The following is an 18,936-nucleotide window of genomic DNA, read 5'->3' as shown; positions in this document are numbered from 1 at the left end:
CTCGGGGGGCAGGCACTAGACGGCAGCCGGCCCAGCTTCAGCCCCTGCACCAACCCCCCCACAGACACACCCCCCCGAGAGGGAAGCAGGCTCCACCGAGGCTGAGCACGAACGCCGCAGCCCAGCAAGGGGAACAAGGCGCCGGCACCCCGCGGCTGCGGCTTCCGAGGCAGGGACTCGAACCACGGCGCCGCCATCGCCCGCCCCAGGCCGGGCCTCGCGGGGCGCCCCAGTGGGCGGGAGGGCGGGCGGGCGGCCGGCCAAGGGCTCCCTCGGGACCGCCTCTAGGACCCAGCAGAGCCACCCCCGCGCCCCGCCCGCCCGCGGCGCGGCTCTGGCCAACGGGCGAGCGCGACGGCGATGTATTTGCATGTGTGCGCGCCTCGGCCAATGGGCAGCGGGCGCGGGCGCGGGCGCGCGCGCGGGCGGCGGCGGCGGCGGGACCGGCGGCGCAGTCGGAGGATGGCCGCGGCCGCGGCGGGTGGAGCCCCGGGCCCGGCCCCCGGCGCCGCCGCCAGGGCCCCGCCGCCCGCCGGCCCCGGCCCCGGCCCCGCCGCCAGGGCCCCGCCGCAGGCGCTGCGGAGGCGCGGGGACTCGCGGCGACGCCAGGCCGCGCTCTTCTTCCTCAACAACATCTCCCTGGACGGGCGGCCCCCGAGCCTGGGCCCGGGCGGCGAGAAGCCCCCGCCGCCGCCGCCGCCCGCCGAGGCCCGCGAGCCGCCCGCGCCGCCGCCGCCGCCCGCGGGCCCCGAGCCCACGCCCGCCCGCGGCGCCCCGCCGCCCGCCGTGCTGCCCGCGCCCGCGGGCCGGCCGTCGGCGCCCCAGGGCCTGCTCAGCCCCGCGCCCGCGCCCCCCGCCGGCCTGGGCCTCGGCCTGGGCCTGGGCCTGGACGGGCAGCGCCAGAGGTGAGTGCGGCCGGCCGGGCAGCGCGGGGGCGGGTGACCTGGGAGCCGCAGCGCGGGCCGGGGCGGGCGGCCCGGCCCATCTGCACAGGGCTTGGGCATCGGGGGGCCCTGGGGCCCCACATGACACAGCGCTGCAGCGGCCGGTGAGCGCAGGACTTGGGGATCGGGGGCTGACGCTGGTCGCCTGGGAGCCCCAGACACAGCGCTGGAGTGTCCTGGACCCTGCCAGCCCAGGGAGGGGAGTCGTGCCTGGGTCCCATCAGCCTAAGATGTCGGGGTCAGGGGTTGTCTGGGGCTTTCAACCCCCTGGACGTTGATGTTAGGGTTTCTTCAGGCCCTGTGGGTCCCCAGATATAGGGGTCATGGTCCCCTTAATTCTGCCAGCCCCTGGGTATGGGATCAGGGTCCTCTCAACCTTATCAGTCTCCTGAATGTGGGTTTCAGGGTTCCCTCAGCCCCTGTCAGCCCCCAGACACAGCCCTGTCAGCTCTAGACACACCCCCTCCCCAGCCTGCTTTATTTCAGTCCCCTGGACGCAAGGACTCCCAAACATCTCTTAAATGTCCCCCTGTATTTGCTGAGCTGGATGACGCCTCTGTGTGGGCCAGGGGTCTTCCCTGCACTGTGACATCTAGTCTCAGAGTTTTCTGCACCAGACTGGACCTCCCAGCCCATTACACCGCAGCTGCTGGTCACTGGTCCCCCCATTACCTCCTTGCTGGCCCCCGCTCCCCTCTGAGCTCAGCGTCCATGTCTGTCAGCCTGTCCCGTCCCCGATTGCGGTTTCTCCCCTGCCCTGATTCCACTTCTGGGAATCCCTCAGCCCCTCAGAGCAGTCCCCCACCGCTGAGCTCTGCCCTCCAGGCTGTGCCCCCTGCCCAGATAGCTGCTGGCTGCCAGATGCCCCACTTTCTTCTCCCAGAGACCCTTCCACATCCACCTGCAGAGCGGCAGCTTCCGTATTCTTGAGCGCTGGCTCCCAGGTGACCCTGCCTCCTTGGCCCCTCCCTTCAGACCCTGGGGCTAGCCCCCACCCTCACCCTGAGGAGCAACTGGTTCCTGGGCCCGGGAGCCAGGACTGGCTGCTCCTGGAAGTCCCTTGTCAAAGGCCACTGCTTAGCCCTTTGTCTGCAGGACAGAGCCGCGGGGCGCGTGCACTGAGGCCGGCCCTGGAGGTGTGCGGAAGGGGCTGAGGGCAGAGCCTGTGGCTCCGTGCCCTGCATGGGGGGCCAAGGCTGAAGCCGGCCGCTGATCCCTCGTGTCCAGAGGTGACTCTCCTTACCTGAAGGCCATCACGGCTGCGCAGACGTAGTCACCTCACGCCCCGGCCTTCAGGCGGGTCAAGGTGTCGAAGTTCTTCTGCGGGTCTTTGGTTGCGAGGGTTGAGTCCAGATTACAGCGCTTTGTTGTCCGGGTTTGACTTTATGTTCCGAGTTCTGAGTGGCCCAAGGTTGGCTGTCACTCTCCATAGATGCAGGTGTTTCCAGCCGTAGGGAGGCGGCTGCTTCCCAGGCTGGCCCAGAGGAGGCCTGTGGACCTGACCCCTTCCACAAACAAGCCTGGACAAGGCTCTGGGAACCGTTAGGGGGCTGAGTGGGGCAGAGGATAGTTTGGCCTGAATGTGGCAGCTGGACACCGTGCCCCCGGCACGCCTGGGCAGGTGGAACTGCTTATCCAAGAGGAGAGTAATGTTAAGAAAAAACTATTTTCTTCGTGGAAATCAGCCCATTTTAAAAACAGAGCCCTAAAGCCTGCTTGTCCTTGGCTGGCAGACTCTCCCGTGAAGTGGTCGTGTCTCCTGGCGGCAGTCAGCCCCGAGGACGTCCCGGGTCACACTGGGTCTTGTTCAGTCATTCCATGACTCTCCAGGGTGGAGTGGCAAGGCCCCTCTGTGTGCAAGGACTCGTGGGGTCTCGACAGGGCTCAGAGGAAAGGCGGCTCACCTGCAGCCAGGCCCGTGCTTTGTGGGTGTGGCTTTGCTCTCCTCTCGTGGTCCTGGTCCTGCAGTCTGACGCGGAGTCTCCATCTTCTGTCCGGCTGCATGTGTGAGTCCTGGGCAGACCACGTGTTGTTTTAGGCTGTGCCTTCAGCAAACGGTTCAGGCGCCCCTGTTGTGGGCCAGACCCTGTGAACAGGACAGGCCAGCAGCCTGCCCGCCGAGCTGTGCTAGCGGGAGGACTTCCAGAGCGTGGATGCTGCAGGGGAGCCCCTGTAAGCAGGAGTCCAGCATGGCACGGTGCTCAGTGATGCTCCGAGCTGTCTGTTTCTGAAGGGGGAGGGCGCTGGGACAGCGTGGGGTGCGATGTGAGTCAGGGTGCCCTTTGCCCTTCCTGCTGCACCCACCACGGCCCTGTGTCCCTCCACCCTTCCCTGGCCCATGCCAGGCCCTCTTCTGCCCCTCCCTCCTACTTGGCCTGCAAGTCCCCGTTGAGATGTCCTTCCCGCCCTTCAGGGCCACACCTGCCCGTGCAGAAGCTGTCCCTCCTGGAGGCGAGCTCTGCGCTCAGGGCCCTGCCCTTGTGTCTGGGAGTCACTGCCACTCCCTGACAGATGGGGGCCCACAGCAAGCCCCCAGGATGAGGACCGTCCCTTTCCCTCTGTGCTCCCCAGGCCTGGAGACAGGGCTGCAGAGTCGCTGCTGAGTGCCTGCGGCGAGGCTGGCCTGGCAGAGGGGCTGCCGGCTGCGGGCTTTGGGCTCTGAGGGCTGTTTGATTTTAGGAGTTGAAGTTCTGAGGCTCTCTCCCCAGTGTCGGCTTCCTGGGTGGGGTCTTTGAGCCGTGCTCTGGGAACAGGTCTGGTTGGAATCCTAGCTCCACCACTCAGGAGCACGGTGACTTTGAGCAGGTGCCCGGGCCTCTCTAAGCCTCAGTTTGCTCCCCTGTGAGACAGGTTTGCGTTCAGCACTCCCTGCCCGAGGGGCTGTTGTGAGGTCAGATGAATGTCGAGGGCTCAGCATGGTGTAGCGCTGGCCAGGGCCAGGCGAGCGGGGACTCTTGTTCCAGCCAGGTTGGCAGGGCTCCTCGTGGCTCAGCCCACGGCGGGGAATGGTGGTTCATACTCGGGGCTCAGTCTGATGTGGCTTTTTCTGCTAAGCCAGCGAGCGAATCATCAGAATCTTTATTTTCCTCGTGGAAGTTCTAACCCAGTTCTCTTTTCATTTCAACACTGTGCTCACTTAACACTCACGAGCAGGCCGGCCTCGGCTTCTCTAGCTGGGCCGGGAGCAGCACCCTCACTGCCACCTGGTGCTCCTCTCCTCACTCCTCCGAGGCCCAGGGCTGCTGTATCAAAGCACCACCACCTGGGCAGCGGCACAGCAGCGGGCTTCCTCGCCGTCTCAGAGGGGACAAGCCTGAGGTCAGGGTGTGGGCAGGGCCGTGCTCTCGGGGGCCAGGAGAGGATCCGTCCCGCCTCTCCCAGCTTCTGGTGGCCCCAGGCCCCCTGAGCTTGTGGCCACATCATCACTCCAGTCTCTGCCTCCGTCTTCCTGTGACTGCTCCTCCGTGTGTCTCTGTCTTCACCCAGGGTTTTCATCTCCTATAAGGACCCTTATAGGAGCACTGGGTTAGGGCCCACCCTAAAGGCCTCACCTTCTTGATCACATCTGCAAAAACCCTATTTCCAAGTACGGTCGTAGTCACAGGTGTCGGGTTAGGACTTCAAAATATCTTTTTGGGGCACACAGTTCACCCCACAGCAGCCCTCGTTAGTGTTCACGGTACCGATGAGGAGGAAGGTGAGCTGGGAGCAGAAACCCTCACGATTCTGGAGCGTTCGCTCAGGATGGTTCTGAGAAAGGGGCTGGGATTTTAGTTGCCATCTTGGCAGGAAGCTGCCAAGCATCTGTCCAAATTAAACCAATTTCAGTGTAGCATCTGGCAATTTGTTTACATCTCTGATTTTGGGGTTTCTTGTTCTCTGGCTGGAAAACAGCTGGAGGTGGTCGCCGAGGTTGGAGCCTGGAGGCACGTGGCCCTGTGGCAGCCCAGAGGCCTTGCCAAGACCGAGGCCTGGCCCCAGGGCCGCCATGTCGGGTCCCATCACTTGGGGAAGCTGTGGGTCTCGCTGAGGGGTTGGCTGGAATTTGGGAGTTTTGCTTGGCCTGGCAGGGACTTGGTGAGATAGGGTACCCAGGGCTGGCCACTCTGTCGGGCAGGTATGCACTGAGGGCCTTCGGGGTGCCAAGTGCTGCATTCAGGCGTGGGTGGAGCCGTGGACTGGCCCTCGCTGTCCTGGGGCCAAAGTGTCAAAGTGGCTGGTGCTGGCACCTGTTGGCCGCTGGACTTAGAAGAGTGGCCTCTTCAGGGGGCCTGGCCTGTTCTCAGACAGACCGTCTGGTCCCACGGACAGCAGCCCCTTCACATGGCCCCTGCTGAGTGGTCTTCAGACCTCAGACAGGAGCCCTTTCCTGGCTGGACGTTTCTTAGTTACAAAGTAAAGGAAGTTTATCAGATGCTAGAAACCCTGTGTGATAAATAGAATTTCTCTTCCTGCCTAGCAGGTGTCTGGGGGCAGGTGTTGGCCACCTCTTGGTAAAGAGGCAATTCTGAAAGTGAGCCGGAGGGGCGAGCAGGCCCCTGCTAAATGCGGCAGTCGCCTCTGCCCTCTGGGCAGCCCCCCATGCCCCGGACCCCTTCTTCTCAAAAGAGTCAAATGCAGGCAACCTGGGGCCAGTTGCTGCCACTTGTGGGGGCACGACGCACGAGTGGATGCCATCCTGTGTGACTTGAAGGCGGCCAAGCAGGGAGGGCTTCCTGGGCTCGGGGGTGTCTCATGTTTGCCCGAACATCAGCGTCCCGGGCAGGGCATCAGCCGAGGGAGCAGAGAGCCCAGACTCATTCTTGGCAGTTTGTTTGCCTTTAGCAGTTTTTGGATGGAGGTGTGAAATGCATGTGTGAAGCACAGTGGCTGCATTTACTCAGGAACACACGCCAGGGACCCACCACAGCTCGGGGACAGCGCATCCGCACCCCGAGAGGGGCTCCTCAGCCAGTTCCCCCGACACAAGGTTCCGACTTCTCTCCGTGGTCCCGAGCAGCTCGGGATGGGAGCCCAGAGCAGGTCCATGCCTGGTGGTGCTGTCCTGCTGGGCCGTGTGCGAGGCTGTGGGGGCCTCACCTTGGGGCTGCCGGCCTCCACGTGCCTCGCGAGGAAGCCGCTGCCAGGGCACAAGTGGCCGCAGTTTCTCTTGAACGGGGTGCTGGGCGCTGGTCCGTGTCCTGGGAAGGGCAGGCCCTGCCCGATGGTTGGGGCCCTAGGCCTCGTGCTCGATGGCTGGCTTTTCTGTTTGCTTTGCTTTCTGGGAAATGTGCAGACTGGCCGCTGGGGGCATGCCTGAGGCTCGGTCACCTCAGCACCCAGGGAGTGCCGCAGACTGCCCCTCTCCTGTCCGTCAGCTCTCATTCCCAGAGTGCCCACAGCCGCCAGCCCACAACTCTGCCCGAGCTGGGGAGCAGCCAGCACACTCGTCTCTGGCACGTGCCCTGTGGAGGCCAGACTTCCACGGAGCAGAGGAGCACTGAGGAAAGCGCGCGGAAGGGGCCTGGATGCCAGCTCACCTGACGGGTGGGGCGGGGGTGGCACCAGGGCAGGCGGCAGAACCTGGGCAAAGGCAGGGCTGCAGCAGGTTAGCACGCAGGCCGTTGGCCGGGGTCAGGTCTCAGCTCCACCTCGTCCCAGCTGTGTGATCTCAGGCAAGTTGCTCGCCAGATCTGTGCCTCAGTTTCCCCACCTATGAACTGAGGGTGGTAATACTGCCCATCTTGTTGAGTTGTTGTGAGGGTTGAGTTCAATGTAAAATGCCTCCGACAAAGGAAAGAGAAGAAAACCACGGAGACCCGGCTCTGTGAAACCCGACAGGAACAGATTTTAAAGTATGAGATGGACGGCACGGTTCCCGCAGGAACCCGGCACTAGCGGGAGGAACGAGCTGGACTCCGCTGGGTGCTGCTCCGAGGCCAGGCTGGTTGGTAGCATGTTGCTGTTGCCCCAGGGCCAGGAGCCTCGTGGAAACTGCTGCTGGCCTGAGCCCTGTGAATGAGCTCACAGCTTGCGGGAGCCACAGCCTCACCAGGGAAATTACCTGAGGAAATGAGCTGGAGAGAGCCACATGGGGCTGCTCCGTGGGGCCTCTGAGCCAGCTCTCTGCAACAGAACAGACAGCTTTCCAGGGACGGTCCTGTCTCAACCTGGGCTGGCTGCTTTCCCGGCATGGATCCTGCTGTGCATCCTCACTGGACAGGCAGGGCCAGCCTCATCCCCCACCACAGGGTCAGCACTCACCTGGCCCCCCCTCCAGGCCTCTGAGAATGCTGGGTGTCTGCCCACTCGCCCCTCCTCCTGCCCCTTGAGCAGGCAGCACGCCTGCCTACAGAGGCCCTGGTGCCCTCCTCCCCGCAGCCCTTCCCGCCCTGTTGTCCCAGCCTGGCCCCTTAGCTGATTCGTCCTGCACATTCACCCCCGGGTGCTCCCCTCTGGCCCGTCACAAGCAGGGGGCAGGTGGGCATGCCTCTCTGGAGATGGCCGCTGTGGGGCACCCAGGATTTTACTAGACTTCAGTGTTCAATTCCAGTTTCTTTTCAACAAGCTCCTGTTGCCTTTGTCTTGTAAAAGACTTAAATAGCATGTGGACTCTGGGGCCGGCCCCGTGGCCGAGTGGTTAAGTTCGCACACTCCGCTTTGGCGGCCCAGGGTTCGGATCCTGGGTGTGGACATGGCATCGCTCATTAGGCCATGTTGAGGTGGCGTCCCACGTGCCACAACTAGAAGGACCCACAACTAAAATATACAACTATATACTGGGGGGATTTGGGGAGAAAAAAGCAGGAAAGAAAAAAGAGAAGAAGATTGGCAACAGTTGTTAGCTCAGGTGCCAATCTTTAAAAAAAATAAGAAAAAAGGGAATATGGACTCTGGCATCAAGGTGACAGCCTTGGGACCCCCCCCAGGACTTCCCTGGCTATGTCACCTCAAGCAGGTGCCGAGCCTCTCTGTGCTGCCATTTTTAGTTGTGTGTTGGCGTGAGGTGGTAGCTGCAACACCTTCGCTGGCACAGTTGTCCCCCCATGTGACAGTGACTTTGTCCCTCGCCCCAGCTCCTGGAGGATGCACTGATCTTAGTGACCTGGACTCCAGGCTGGCCCCACCCAGGGAGGTGCCAGGCCTCATCCGTAACCAGGGCTCCTGCTGGGAGGGGATCCCTTGAGATGCCACGAGGAAAATGTTGTGCCCAGGCAGGCAGCAGCTCCCAAAAGTGGCCTTCTGGGGACGAGCCCTCCTCTCCGCCCCTCCCCAGGAGCCAGACTCGGCTCTCTCTCTCTTAATGAAACGGCTGCTGTTGACATGCGAGGCACTTGGTGCATGCCCAGCCCATCTGAGCGCAGGACCTGCCCTCTGGAGCCTCCCTGTTGGGCAGGTGTAGGGACGGCAGCCCCGCCGCCGTGGCTTTGTCATGAGGTTCTTATTGGTGAAATGTAAACATCAACCCTCGTGACGACTAGGAGGTCGACCAGTGACCACAGTGGTGGCCCTGGTGCCAATAACCTGGGTCCGTGAGCCTGACCTGGGGGTGGGGGTGCAGCCCACGCAGGGTCTCTGAGCCCTCACGCTTGGGAAGGCCCCAACTCGGGATGGGAAGCTGCCTTCCCGAGCTCCCCAGTACATGCTGGGTACTGCTGAGGCCCCCACTCAGGGTGGGTTTCACCCAGACCCAAACAGGTCGTCTTCTCTGTAAACACCTCCGTGTGTGTCTCTAGAACAACCACAGTGCCATCGTCACACTCAGAAGACTATTGTCATCAAGCACTGATCATTGGTCACCTGCGGTCACTGAGAACCCACTCCTATCTGGCAGGTTGAGCTCCACTGCTCCCTGACCGCCCAGAAAGTCTGAGGGCCTCTGGGCTCCAGCCGCAGGCCTGACCCGAGGCCACGTGTGTGCCTCCTGAGGAGTCTGACTCCATCTCCCCAGCCCCGTGGGGCCTGCTGCTTGGGCCCAGCGGGCTCATGGCCCTCCTACCGCCAGCTTCTGTAGGGAGATCGCCGTTTATTCACACCCTCCTCGGCGCTGATGCCGGACCAGTCAGGCCTAGTAGACGTGCTTGGCACTAAGCAGCGGGTCCAGAAAGCTTCTTCTCCCTGTCACTGGACAGGGCTTTGCTCCAAGGAGAATCTGGCCGCCAGACCTGGGACTGTCCAGAGGAGGGGCTTCGGTGTAAGGGGTCTGGCAAATCCCTCAGCTGGATGCTCACAGGGGTGCTGAGTGCCAAGCGAGCACTCCAATGTGCTGTCTTCCCTGCTGGGTGACAGGCACTGCCCTGACACGCGGTCAGAGGGTAGCGGATGGGCACCAGGGCTGCGGCTGCCCCAGAGAGAGTGAGCTGAGCTTGAAGTTGAGGAGGAGGTACCACCAGAAAAGCCGGGAAAAGAGTGTTCCAGACAGGGAGCAGCCCTGCAAGGGCCCTGTGGCGGGAGGCAGGAGCTCGTGTGCAGGCAGGCAGCACAGCAGCCAGGCACAAGTGAGAGGCCTGAGTCGCGCTCTGAGTGCTCCCGCGTGTCCCCAGGACGCCCCCTCTGCCTGCTCCTGCTGGGGGAGGGGCAGGGTGCCATCGGGGTGCACGGGGCCCATGTGGGCATGCGGACCGGTCTGTCAGCACTGGCAATAGCACCAGGCAGGGTACCTCCCACGGCCGCAGCGCCGTGAGGTCATGGGTAGGGTTGGCAGGACTCGTGCCTGTCCGAGGAGCTGCCCTGCAGAGCCACAAAGGGACCCCAGTCCAGTCCACCACACCCCCTTCCAGGGGCTTCCGCCAGGTCCCTCAAACCTGCAGAGGACCTCTTTCTGCCTGCAGCCCGCCACAGGTGAGCCGGGCCACCCCACCGATCCTGGGCCTGAGAGGGCTCTTAGCACCACCGGGCTGAGCTCCCCCAGGCAGCAGGCAGACCAGGGTGTGGCCGGCCACCCCTCCCAGCACGGTGCCCCTCATTTTCTTCTGGCAAGCTCTGGTCCTTGGGTGGCCCTGCCAAAGCTCAGCCCAGGGCCCGGCCCGTGGCCTAGGGGGAGAAGAGAGGAGAGGAGCACAGTGCCCAAGCAGCAGGAGTGACCGAGCGCAGCCCTGGGTCCATGAGGGGCCCTTCCCCACAGCAGCGCTGCTCCAGCCCTGGGCAGCGCCCTCAAAGGTAGCCTCCCCCGGCTGTGTTCTGAGCCCCGCGCTGTCTCCTTCACAGAAGGAGAGTTGCCTCCCAGCGCTGCTCCCTTGAGTTTCTGGAAGATGCAGTGGGATGTGCCTCCGTCCAAAGGTACGGGTCCCTGGCCACCACTCGCCTGGGGGGCAGAGAGGGTCCTGGGGAGGGAGGAGTGACCTGTTTGTCACCTTGCAGAACCAAACACATATCTGGGTCCCCCAGACACAAAGGCCTGAAGAAGACTCACTTCATCAAGAACATGAGGCAGTATGACACCAGGAATAGCAGGTATCAGTGGGCGGCGGCCGCAGGCGCGGGACCGCCCCGACGGGAGGACGGCTGTCCTTCCTGCTGCTCCCACGCGAGGCACCTCCCAGGTCTCTTTGTCTCACAGTGTGTAACTGGGTACTTTCTGATGCCATTAGACTCCCACCCCTCCAGGATGGCAGAGGATGCGCCCTCTGAATGAGACAGTCCTCTGGGCACGTGCCTCTGCCTCCGGTGCCCTCCAAAGCCTGGCCTCTCCTGGGTGAACTATGACCCCCAGCTCTGGCCTCCACCCTGCCTGCATGGAGCAGGCCAGACCCTTCCCGTGCACCCATCACGTGGAGGGGACAGGCTCGCCAACAGGACTCCCTTATTAAGCACCTGGAGGGAACCAATGAGAGCTGGGGTGGCCAGGCTGACTGACTGTGGCACGGGGCCCCTTGCCCTGAGAGTCCCCTGGACACCTGGGGCAGTTCCCTTCACCTGGGTCCAGGCAGGAAGGGGTCTTCCCTGGAAACACTGTCACCCTGTTTTGACCCCCTGCCCTCCTCGCAGGATTGTCCTGATCTGTGCCAAGCGGTCCCTGTGTGCAGCCTTCTCGGTCCTGCCCTATGGAGAAGGCCTGCGGGTCAGGTGAGTGACCTGGTCCACGCCCGGTGCAGGGAGGTGTGGGCTGGCCTTCCCCGGCTTGGCAGCCTCACAGCGGTCAGCAGCTTCCACTGAAGCTTCTCACGAGCTCTGAAGGCCCTTCCGGTCCTGGTTCTCCAGAGGGAGTGTGTCCACACCGTCATTTTGTTTGAGCTGCCTAAATGTAGGTGCCTGGGACATTTGTCCTCGTGGGAACACTGCTCTGCGTCCTTGTGACCAGTCCAGGCAGCTGTGTCCCGTGTGTCCCTCTGGGAAGAAGGAGGGCAGGGTCGGTGCCGTGTGACCTGACATCAGATGGTGTAGGGAAAGCCGGCCAAGGGTTGACCGTCAGGCAGAGGGCACACGGCCAGAAGGCAGGCTTGAGGCAGAGCCTGGGTCCATGCTGTGGGGCCACATCGCTGCCGGCCACCAGGGCGTTTCAACGGGAAGTGTCTGGGACTAGGAAGGAGCGAGACCAGACGGTCCTTAGCACAGGAGTCGTCACCGCGTCCTCTGTGATGCTGGCGCTGCTGTCCTCCCAGCCACAGCACATGTCCTCAGCCTCGGGCCATGGCAGGTGCCGAGGGGGCGAGCTGCCAGCCCGGAGGCTCTGCTCCCCTCCTGCAGGAGGGGCAGGCCGAGGGCCCAGCAGCTTTCTCCCATCCGTGTGCTGCAGTGACCTGAGGGTGGACAGCCAGAAGCAGAGGCATCCGTCTGGCGGCGTTTCCGTTCCTTCTGAGATGGTCTTTGAGCTGGAAGGTGTTGAGCTGGGAGCAGATGGAAAGGCAAGAGTCGGTGCCACACACGGTCGGGGCTGGGGGCACAGAACTCGCATTGATGAAGGAAATAGACATGAAGTCGTGTTTCACTTTCATCTTATAAAGTGCAAGGTGCAAGGCCACACAGCCCTGTGAGAATGGGCCCGAGGGTCTCGCTCAGCCCCGGGAAACAAGGAACGACCTGAGTTGTGGGGGTGTCCTGGGTGCCTTCTGCACTGGTGGTCAGAGGCCAGGGGGCTTCAGAGGCAGGAAGAAAGGTCCTGTCCTGCATATCCCAAGTAAGGGATGGCGAGGACAGAGTTCCAAAATGTTCCTGTTACTGAGAACACTAACTTCAAGTGAGTGAGCAGCACCCAGCTAGGGCTCCCCTGGAGCATTATCCCTCAGCAGCTTGAGCTGTGCGGTTCCTTCGTCCCTTTGTGTCCACGTAAGGGGAGCATTTGTGTGCAATGCTCCAGCAGCAGGAAGGGGTAAAGCAGAGGGACAGGGCTGTGGGGCCTGGAAACAAGCAGGCCTGAGCCCTGACGCGCTTGTCTTTCCAGGTTGTGTCTTATGCCAAGTTCCTGTACCCCACCAATGCCCTGGTCACACACAAGACTGATGGCCATGGCCTGCTGCCCCAGTCCCGGCCCAGCGTCCCCCGGGCTCTGCCTGGGTCAAGATACAAACCTGCCCCTGCCAAGGCAGCAGCAGCCGGCCCGGAACTAGGTAACCCCACGTGCCCTAAGCAGGTGCAGAGCAGGCGGCCACCCCGGCTGGGCCAGGGACACTATGTGGCAGGCAGACCAATGAGTCACGTTCAAGCCCGCAGGCCTCAGTCCAGGGGGCCGGGCGTGGGGGGTGGGGCAGGGCGCGGCCTCGAGGGAGACGAGGGACTCGTGATGAAGCAGGCACCAGCGCTCCGCCTGAGCGGGTGGTGGAGAGAACTCATGTCCACAGATGGCTCCAGGGGCAGAGGGCCTCCTTGTCAGGACATCCTTCCTCCCACCCAGCCTTCGGGGACAGGACCCATGACCAGAGCCCCTCCTGGACCCCAGGAGTGTCACCCACCTTGTTTCATGATGATGCGCCCGGTGCCAGGCGCCTTCTGACCGAGGCTCAGGTTGGCAGGGGCCGGCTGACCAGAGCCGGGGCTCACGGCGTCTGCGCTGCCTCTGCCTGCAGGGGCCGACGTGGGGGATGCTCTGGAGTACAACCCCAACCTCCTGGACGACCCGCAGTGGCCCTGCGGCAAGCACAAGCGGGTCCTCATCTTCGCGTCGTACATGGTATGGAGTGGCCACGCGGGCGACACGCCCACATGGTCCTGCCTCTCGGGGCTTGGGTGGGGCTGTGGGCAAGCCCGGGGCAGGGCTGCCACCCCCACCCCCGGGACACCAGCAGCCCCTCAGGGGAGGTGGGGGACATGCGGCAGGCCAGGGAGCAGCGCCAGCCACACTGCCAGGGGTCAGCGCTGGCCCTCGGCCCACGGGCTTGGCAGCCTGGGTCTCCCGACCCACGTCCCCGGCTCTGGTGCCCTTATCCTGAGGTGTGCCGTTTGCACAGACCCAGCGTCTCTGAAGCCACTAGGCACTCACATCTGCAGACCCAGTGTGAAATGTCCCACCTGCCGCCCTTCTCTGTTGCAGACCACGGTGATAGAGTACGTGAAGCCCTCTGACCTCAAGAAGGACATGAATGAGACCTTCCGGGAGAAGTTCCCGCACATCAAGCTGACGCTGAGCAAAATTAGGAGGTGAGGAGGGCCCGGGCGATGTCTCTGGGCTGCCACGGGGTCTTCCTAAGCCCACTGCTGACGTGTGTCATCTTGTGAGGCCCTGTTGGTCTCTCCTCTCCTGTTTCTGGTAGATTCCTAAGCTTGACAAGTCCAGGTGCGCCCCCCCGAGCCCACCCACTTCCTGCCATGTGACCACTACCAGCAGCCAGCTCCCCCACCATGGGTCAGGCCTGCACTTGTCATGCCCGCTGAGCCTCATCACTATGCTGAGGCAGCCCGTGAGGCGGGCACTGCAGGCATCCCCTTCAATAGGTGAGGAAGTCGAGGGCCGAGGTGGCTTGCCCAGGGTCCTGGGGCAGGTAAGTGGTGGAGCTGCCCTGAGCCCAGGCAGCTGGTCCCAGCTGGGGCTCCCCATCACTGCTCTTTGCTGGGGTCCTGTCTATCCCCTGCCACTAACCATCCCCCAGCAGCAATGGGGGCTTATCTGACAGTCCAAACACCGCCTCAGCATGCTCCTGCCTCAGGGCCTTTGGACTGGATGTTTCCTCCCAAACCTGGGTGCCACAGGAGAGTAGGCACTCTGTGGGCCACCTGGTACAGTTGAGGGGTGCTACAGAGCCCCCACCAAGGGGCTAGTGGACGCCAAGACCAGCCTGCTGCTGGCCCACCATGCTGTGGGCCCTAGTGCTGGGCTGCGCCAGCCTGGAGGAAATGGTGCTTTTCTAATGGCCCAAAGGCACACCTCTAGGGCAGGGAGAGGGTGGCTGCTTCCCCAGCCCACGAGCATTTGGCTTCCGTGTAAACCCGCAGTTTGAAACGGGAGATGCGGAACCTCTCCGAGGAGTGCAGCCTGGAGCCTGTGACGGTGTCCATGGCCTATGTGTACTTTGAGAAGCTCGTCCTGCAGGGCAAGCTCAACAAGCAGAACCGCAAGCTGTGCGCGGGGGCGTGCGTGCTGCTCGCCGCCAAGATCAGCAGCGACCTCCGCAAGAACGAAGTGAAGCAGCTCATCGACGTGAGTCCGTGGTTCCGCCCGGCCTCCCTGCCTGACCACAGTGCCCCGTTGGCTCCGGGAACCCCTGGCCCTAGGCTGGGCACCCCCGAGGGGAGGGTGGTCATCCAACTGCCAGCTAAGCTGGAGCGGGGCCTGCTGCCCACGCCCTAGCTGCTCACCTAGGTGGGAGTGGAGGAGGGCTGTGCTTAACTTCTCTCTCTTCCTCAACACAGAAGTTAGAAGAAAGGTTTCGCTTCAACAGACGGGATCTCATTGGCTTCGAGTTCACGGTGCTTGTGGCCTTGGAGCTCGCTCTCTATCTCCCAGAAAACCAGGTGTTACCTCACTACAGACGCCTCACGCAGCAGTTCTAGCCGCAGCGGTCGCCGCTCAGGGGACGCGCTCCAAGCCACGGCGGCCCCGTGTGCGTTTGTGGGCCAGGGGGTATCCCAGCCCCTGAATGCGTGTCCCGGCCCCCTTGCTGCACCCGCCTAGTGAGGCTGCTGTGCAGCCCTCACACCCTCGCTCCCCTGGAGGGATCCTGCTTTCATTCCAGAAGGCACCATGCCGCCACGGTATTCTGAGAACCTTCCTGCATTTCATGAAGCAGCTGTGGGGTTTTGTTCCTGTTTCTTCCTTCTCACGTGCCTGAGCCTGCTGTGGCCAGAGGACCTGTGACTTGAAAGCGTGGGGGTGAGCCCTGACTGGCCTCTCTCCTGGCATCACCTGGTTTGTGCAGCCTTGCAGCCACTGCACTGGCGCCACAGCAGGGACGGCTTCCAGAGCTCAGTGAACACACCGAGGCCACGGAAGTGGACGCACTGAAGGTTCACCTGGGCTGTTTCGGATTTTGGATGTGCAAACGCAGCGCTGTGGGGCACACCCCACCCCCATGGCCTGGCTCCCTCCCAGCCCAGCAGAGCCCCTCCGGGTTTTCCACTCGACCCCACGTCCACAAGCAGAGCTCTGGCCTCAGGTTAAGCCAGCAAGGGCAGACTCATGGTTGGTTTGATGTCCATTTTCACTCTCGGACCTCTGTTCTTCCAAGCATCACGTCACTGTGAAGTCCGGGTGCACGAGTGTCGCACCCCACCGGCCTCGGCCCAGACACAAGCCCACCCCCGGGGGCCCATGCTTGCCCGCTCACCAGGAAAAGTCTGCTTGCCTGTGACACTAGACCTTCAGGATGACCACTGGCTCTTGGCTCTTGATCTTCCTGAGCAAGTGTGATGGGGGAAAACAGTGTATTCATTGTTGTTTAGGATTTGGTCCTGTGAGTTGTTTTTATTTTGAAGGAACAAAAATTGGCTGAACGGGGTCTGCTGAAGTTGTGACTTGAAACCACACGTGATCCTCAAGCGGGGAGACCACTCCACAGCCCCGCCCCTCAAAGGGTCAGCGTTGATGCCTTTTTCTTCCTGGCAGGAGGTAGCAGCTGTCCTGCCCTGCAGCCAGTCCCACTGAGCAGACCCCAAGGAGCAGTCATGGTCTTTTTGTGCAGCTCTGTGCCCGGTGTCAGCAGGCCCCTTCTCACCTCTCCCAGGTCTGTGTCCAGTTCTCCACTTGCGGCCCCAGCAGCAGCACTGGAGAACAGAGGACTGTTTTTTCCTTCATGGGTCAGCTGGTCTCAAAAGTGACCATGTTGGCTGGCCATTACGCTGCTTCCCTACTGCTGTCCTTTAACCCATCACTGGAGGGGCTGGGGATAGCCCCAGCCCGTAGTCTGTCCGTGTGGACTGGTGCTTTGCAGGAAGGCCAGTTTTGCCCGTCACAGCCGTCGACCACCAGCACTCAGCCTGGGCCCCCTGGAGGCGTGCCACCTGCAGGCCTGCTCCCCGCACCCGCGTGCTGCTCCTTCTCCCTTGTCCACTTGCCCAGGCTGCGGGAGACTGCAGGATGGAGGTCGAAGCCCAAGTCCACATTCCTACCTTATTTATTGCAGTGCCTCCCCGTCCTCTCCAAGATGGCCCTGACCCCACCTGCCCGCCGCCCCCCCGCCGTGGGAGGGGGCTGGAAGCTGCTAGCCCCGGGCAGCTTTCCTCTGGGAAGCACCCTGTCCTGCCAGCCCAGCATCTCAAGGATACCCCCATCACAAGCCCTGTAAGGCACTGACTTCCAAAGTCTATGTTCTGGTTTACAACTTAGCCTCGAAGGGCACATCTCCGTGGGAATTTCTATATACGGACGTTAGAAGAACGGCTGATACGGTAATTTAAGTTTGCATATTTATGTGGTAAGATTTAGTTGTTTACCAAACTCATCTGTACCCTCCCCTCAGTGTGTCCTTTTTAACGCCAAGAGCTGCCACTGTGTGGTACTCAAGTCACTGCAGCAAAGCTAGTATTTAAGGCAAACTTCAGCCTGACCCGGCATCCTCTACAAGCCCAGAGCTCTGAGGTGTGTTCAAGGGTCTGGTGCCACTCTCTCAGCACCCAGTAGCTCTGGATGTAAACGTGTGTTAAGCGACTATCTGACCTTACCGTCCAGTCACGTGTCACCAATGTGTTTGCAAATGGTAACGGATTTGTGCTTTGAAGTAAAATGTGGTTTTGCAACATACTTCGTAAGTTGTTTCCTTTCAACTGACCAGCCCCTCATCAACCACACACAGCACAGTGTGGGCCCTGACCCTCCAGAGCCCAGGGACGCATGCCTTCAGGCAGAGAACGAACCAACACGGGTGGGTTTTCACTGTTTATTTATGACAAGTATTCCACATGCGTGATCCTCTCCAGTCAGAAGTTCCTAGAACAAAAGGAAAGACAATGGGAAACCCTTCCCTCTGGAAAGCCCTAGGCCTCTGTGTCCACACGGGGAGCCCTCTTCTTACTTTGAGACGATGCCGTCGGCCTTGGCCAGTCGGAGAATGGAGTCATCTGACTCGCCCTAGAAAAACGGAGGTTGGGACTATCTCCCCTGCACTGTCCAGCCACATCGCCATCCCGACTGAACAAGTGGGCTGACAGCACAGCGCGGGCAGCCTCGCCCAGCCCCACGGCCTGAGCCTGACTGGACACGGGGCCGTGATAACTGGGAAGCCCCCAGGTAGAGGCCCCAGCGCCCTTCCCCCGCCCCCGGAGGAGGAGGCGGCCAGCAGTCTACCTGCCCACAAACGCTCGGGCCTGAGGGCCTGAGGACCAGGAGGATGACGCCCCTCCACTCCCCACTCGCAGGCCCCCAGAGCAAAGCCAGGCCACACTCACCATCCTGCGGATGGCCCCGCAGATGGCGTAGGTCTTAAACTGACCGTTGAACCTGCCTGTCACCTTGTCAACCTATAAACAGAACGGGGGTCACAAAGATGGCACCCGAGCGCCTGCAGCCTTAAACCCAGCGTTAGGGAACCATCCGCCCATCCCGGGCTGCCCCGACCTCGCTCCCTCCGCGCGGAGCCTCCTCCCCCTGGACGGCCTCCCCGGCTCACCTCGGCCACGTTCATCTGGATGGACGCGTGGTCCTTGGCGCCGATGATGCGGTTGCTGGCGGAGCTGCGGGGGGAGCGCAGTGAGCGGGGCGGGGGGCTGGGGGGAGGACGGGGTCGCGGGTGGCGAGCGCGGGCGGGGGCCTCACCATTTCCGCGGCACGTACAGGTCCACGAACTCGCCGGCGTCGTTCTGCATGTCGAGGGCGCGTCTGCGGGAGCCCGCGGGGCGCCGTGAGGACGGGGTGTCCGTGCGCCCGGGCCCGGACCCCGGACCTCAGACCCGACCTCGGCCCCCGACCCCAGCCCCGCGCGCCCAGACCCCCGACCCCGCCCCGATCCCGCCTCGCGCCCGCCCGCGCCCCAACCTGGTGCCACCACGCCGAGCGCGAGCGCAGAAAGGAAACGCCGCGGCCCCGGCAGCGCTATTGGCGGGCGGGGCGGGGCCTCGGCGAGTGTTTCCGGGTCCCGGGGCGCCGCGACGAGTCTGCGCAGAGAGCTCGGGGCGCCGTGGCGCACTTCCGCTTCCGGCGTGCGGGGGCGGGGCCTGCGTGCCGCGTGCGCTCGCTGCCCGGGGTCGCGCCCAGGGCCCCAGGGTGACGGTCCCAGATGGGGTGGCGGGCGGCGCGCTCTCGGGAGGGCCCCGTGGGCCGCGTCCCCCCGCACGGCCGCTGCCCGCGCCCCCGCTCAGCCCCGGGCAGCGACCCCTGCGCTCCTGCGCCTGCTCGTGACGTCCCCGCGGTGCGGGGACCGCCGCTGGGTCCCCTCTCCCCCGTCAGTCCCGGGCCGCCTCTCGGAGCGGTGACAGCGGTTGTTTCCGATGGCAGCGGTGCCCACGCTCCCGGGACGCACCCGGGGGGCGCGGGGTGACGCGGAGACGAGCACGAAAGGCCGTCGTTGGCCGCGAGAGCGCGGGGGAGGCAGCCGCGGCGGGCGGTGCGCGACGCCAGCCCCCGGTGGTGGCAGAACCGGGCCGCACCCCGAGCCCTGCCCCATTCGACCCTCCCGGGGACCCCTCTCGCCGCTCTCGCAGTCACCCCACT

At 63.2% G+C, this 18,936-nt stretch overlaps 2 protein-coding genes across 4 annotated transcripts; one reads left to right on the top strand and one right to left on the bottom strand.

The window, feature by feature from the left end:
* Positions 1-443: 443 nt before the first annotated feature.
* Positions 444-17,031, top strand: CABLES2 (Cdk5 and Abl enzyme substrate 2). Of its 3 annotated transcripts, none has more exons than XM_070247506.1 (10): positions 444-905; positions 10,131-10,202; positions 10,311-10,376; positions 10,911-10,988; positions 11,659-11,767; positions 12,304-12,469; positions 12,926-13,029; positions 13,390-13,496; positions 14,289-14,493; positions 14,706-17,031. In XM_070247506.1, exons 1-10 carry the CDS (start codon positions 463-465, stop codon positions 14,844-14,846), a joined length of 1,491 nt encoding a protein of 496 aa, XP_070103607.1. In that variant the 5' UTR covers positions 444-462; the 3' UTR covers positions 14,847-17,031. The 3 variants fall into 3 exon arrangements, with proteins under 3 accessions (XP_070103607.1, XP_070103606.1, XP_070103609.1); XM_070247505.1 differs by having other exon boundaries at positions 10,284-10,376; XM_070247508.1 differs by lacking the exon at positions 10,311-10,376.
* A 122-nt stretch (positions 17,032-17,153) lies between these two features.
* Positions 17,154-18,490, bottom strand: RPS21 (ribosomal protein S21). Its single transcript, XM_023626888.2, has 6 exons — positions 18,262-18,490; positions 18,043-18,105; positions 17,897-17,960; positions 17,676-17,747; positions 17,303-17,358; positions 17,154-17,217 (listed from the first exon to the last, which is right to left on the bottom strand). The coding sequence occupies exons 2-6, from the start codon at positions 18,090-18,092 to the stop codon at positions 17,208-17,210; spliced, it is 252 nt and encodes an 83-aa protein (XP_023482656.1). The 5' UTR covers positions 18,093-18,105; positions 18,262-18,490; the 3' UTR covers positions 17,154-17,207.
* Positions 18,491-18,936: the final 446 nt, after the last annotated feature.

This window comes from Equus caballus, chromosome 22 (genome assembly GCF_041296265.1).
Source record: "Equus caballus isolate H_3958 breed thoroughbred chromosome 22, TB-T2T, whole genome shotgun sequence".
Lineage (NCBI taxonomy): Eukaryota > Metazoa > Chordata > Mammalia > Perissodactyla > Equidae > Equus > Equus caballus.
The sequence above is the reverse complement of the archived record's forward strand: the minus strand, read 5'-3'. Positions and strand labels throughout refer to the sequence as shown.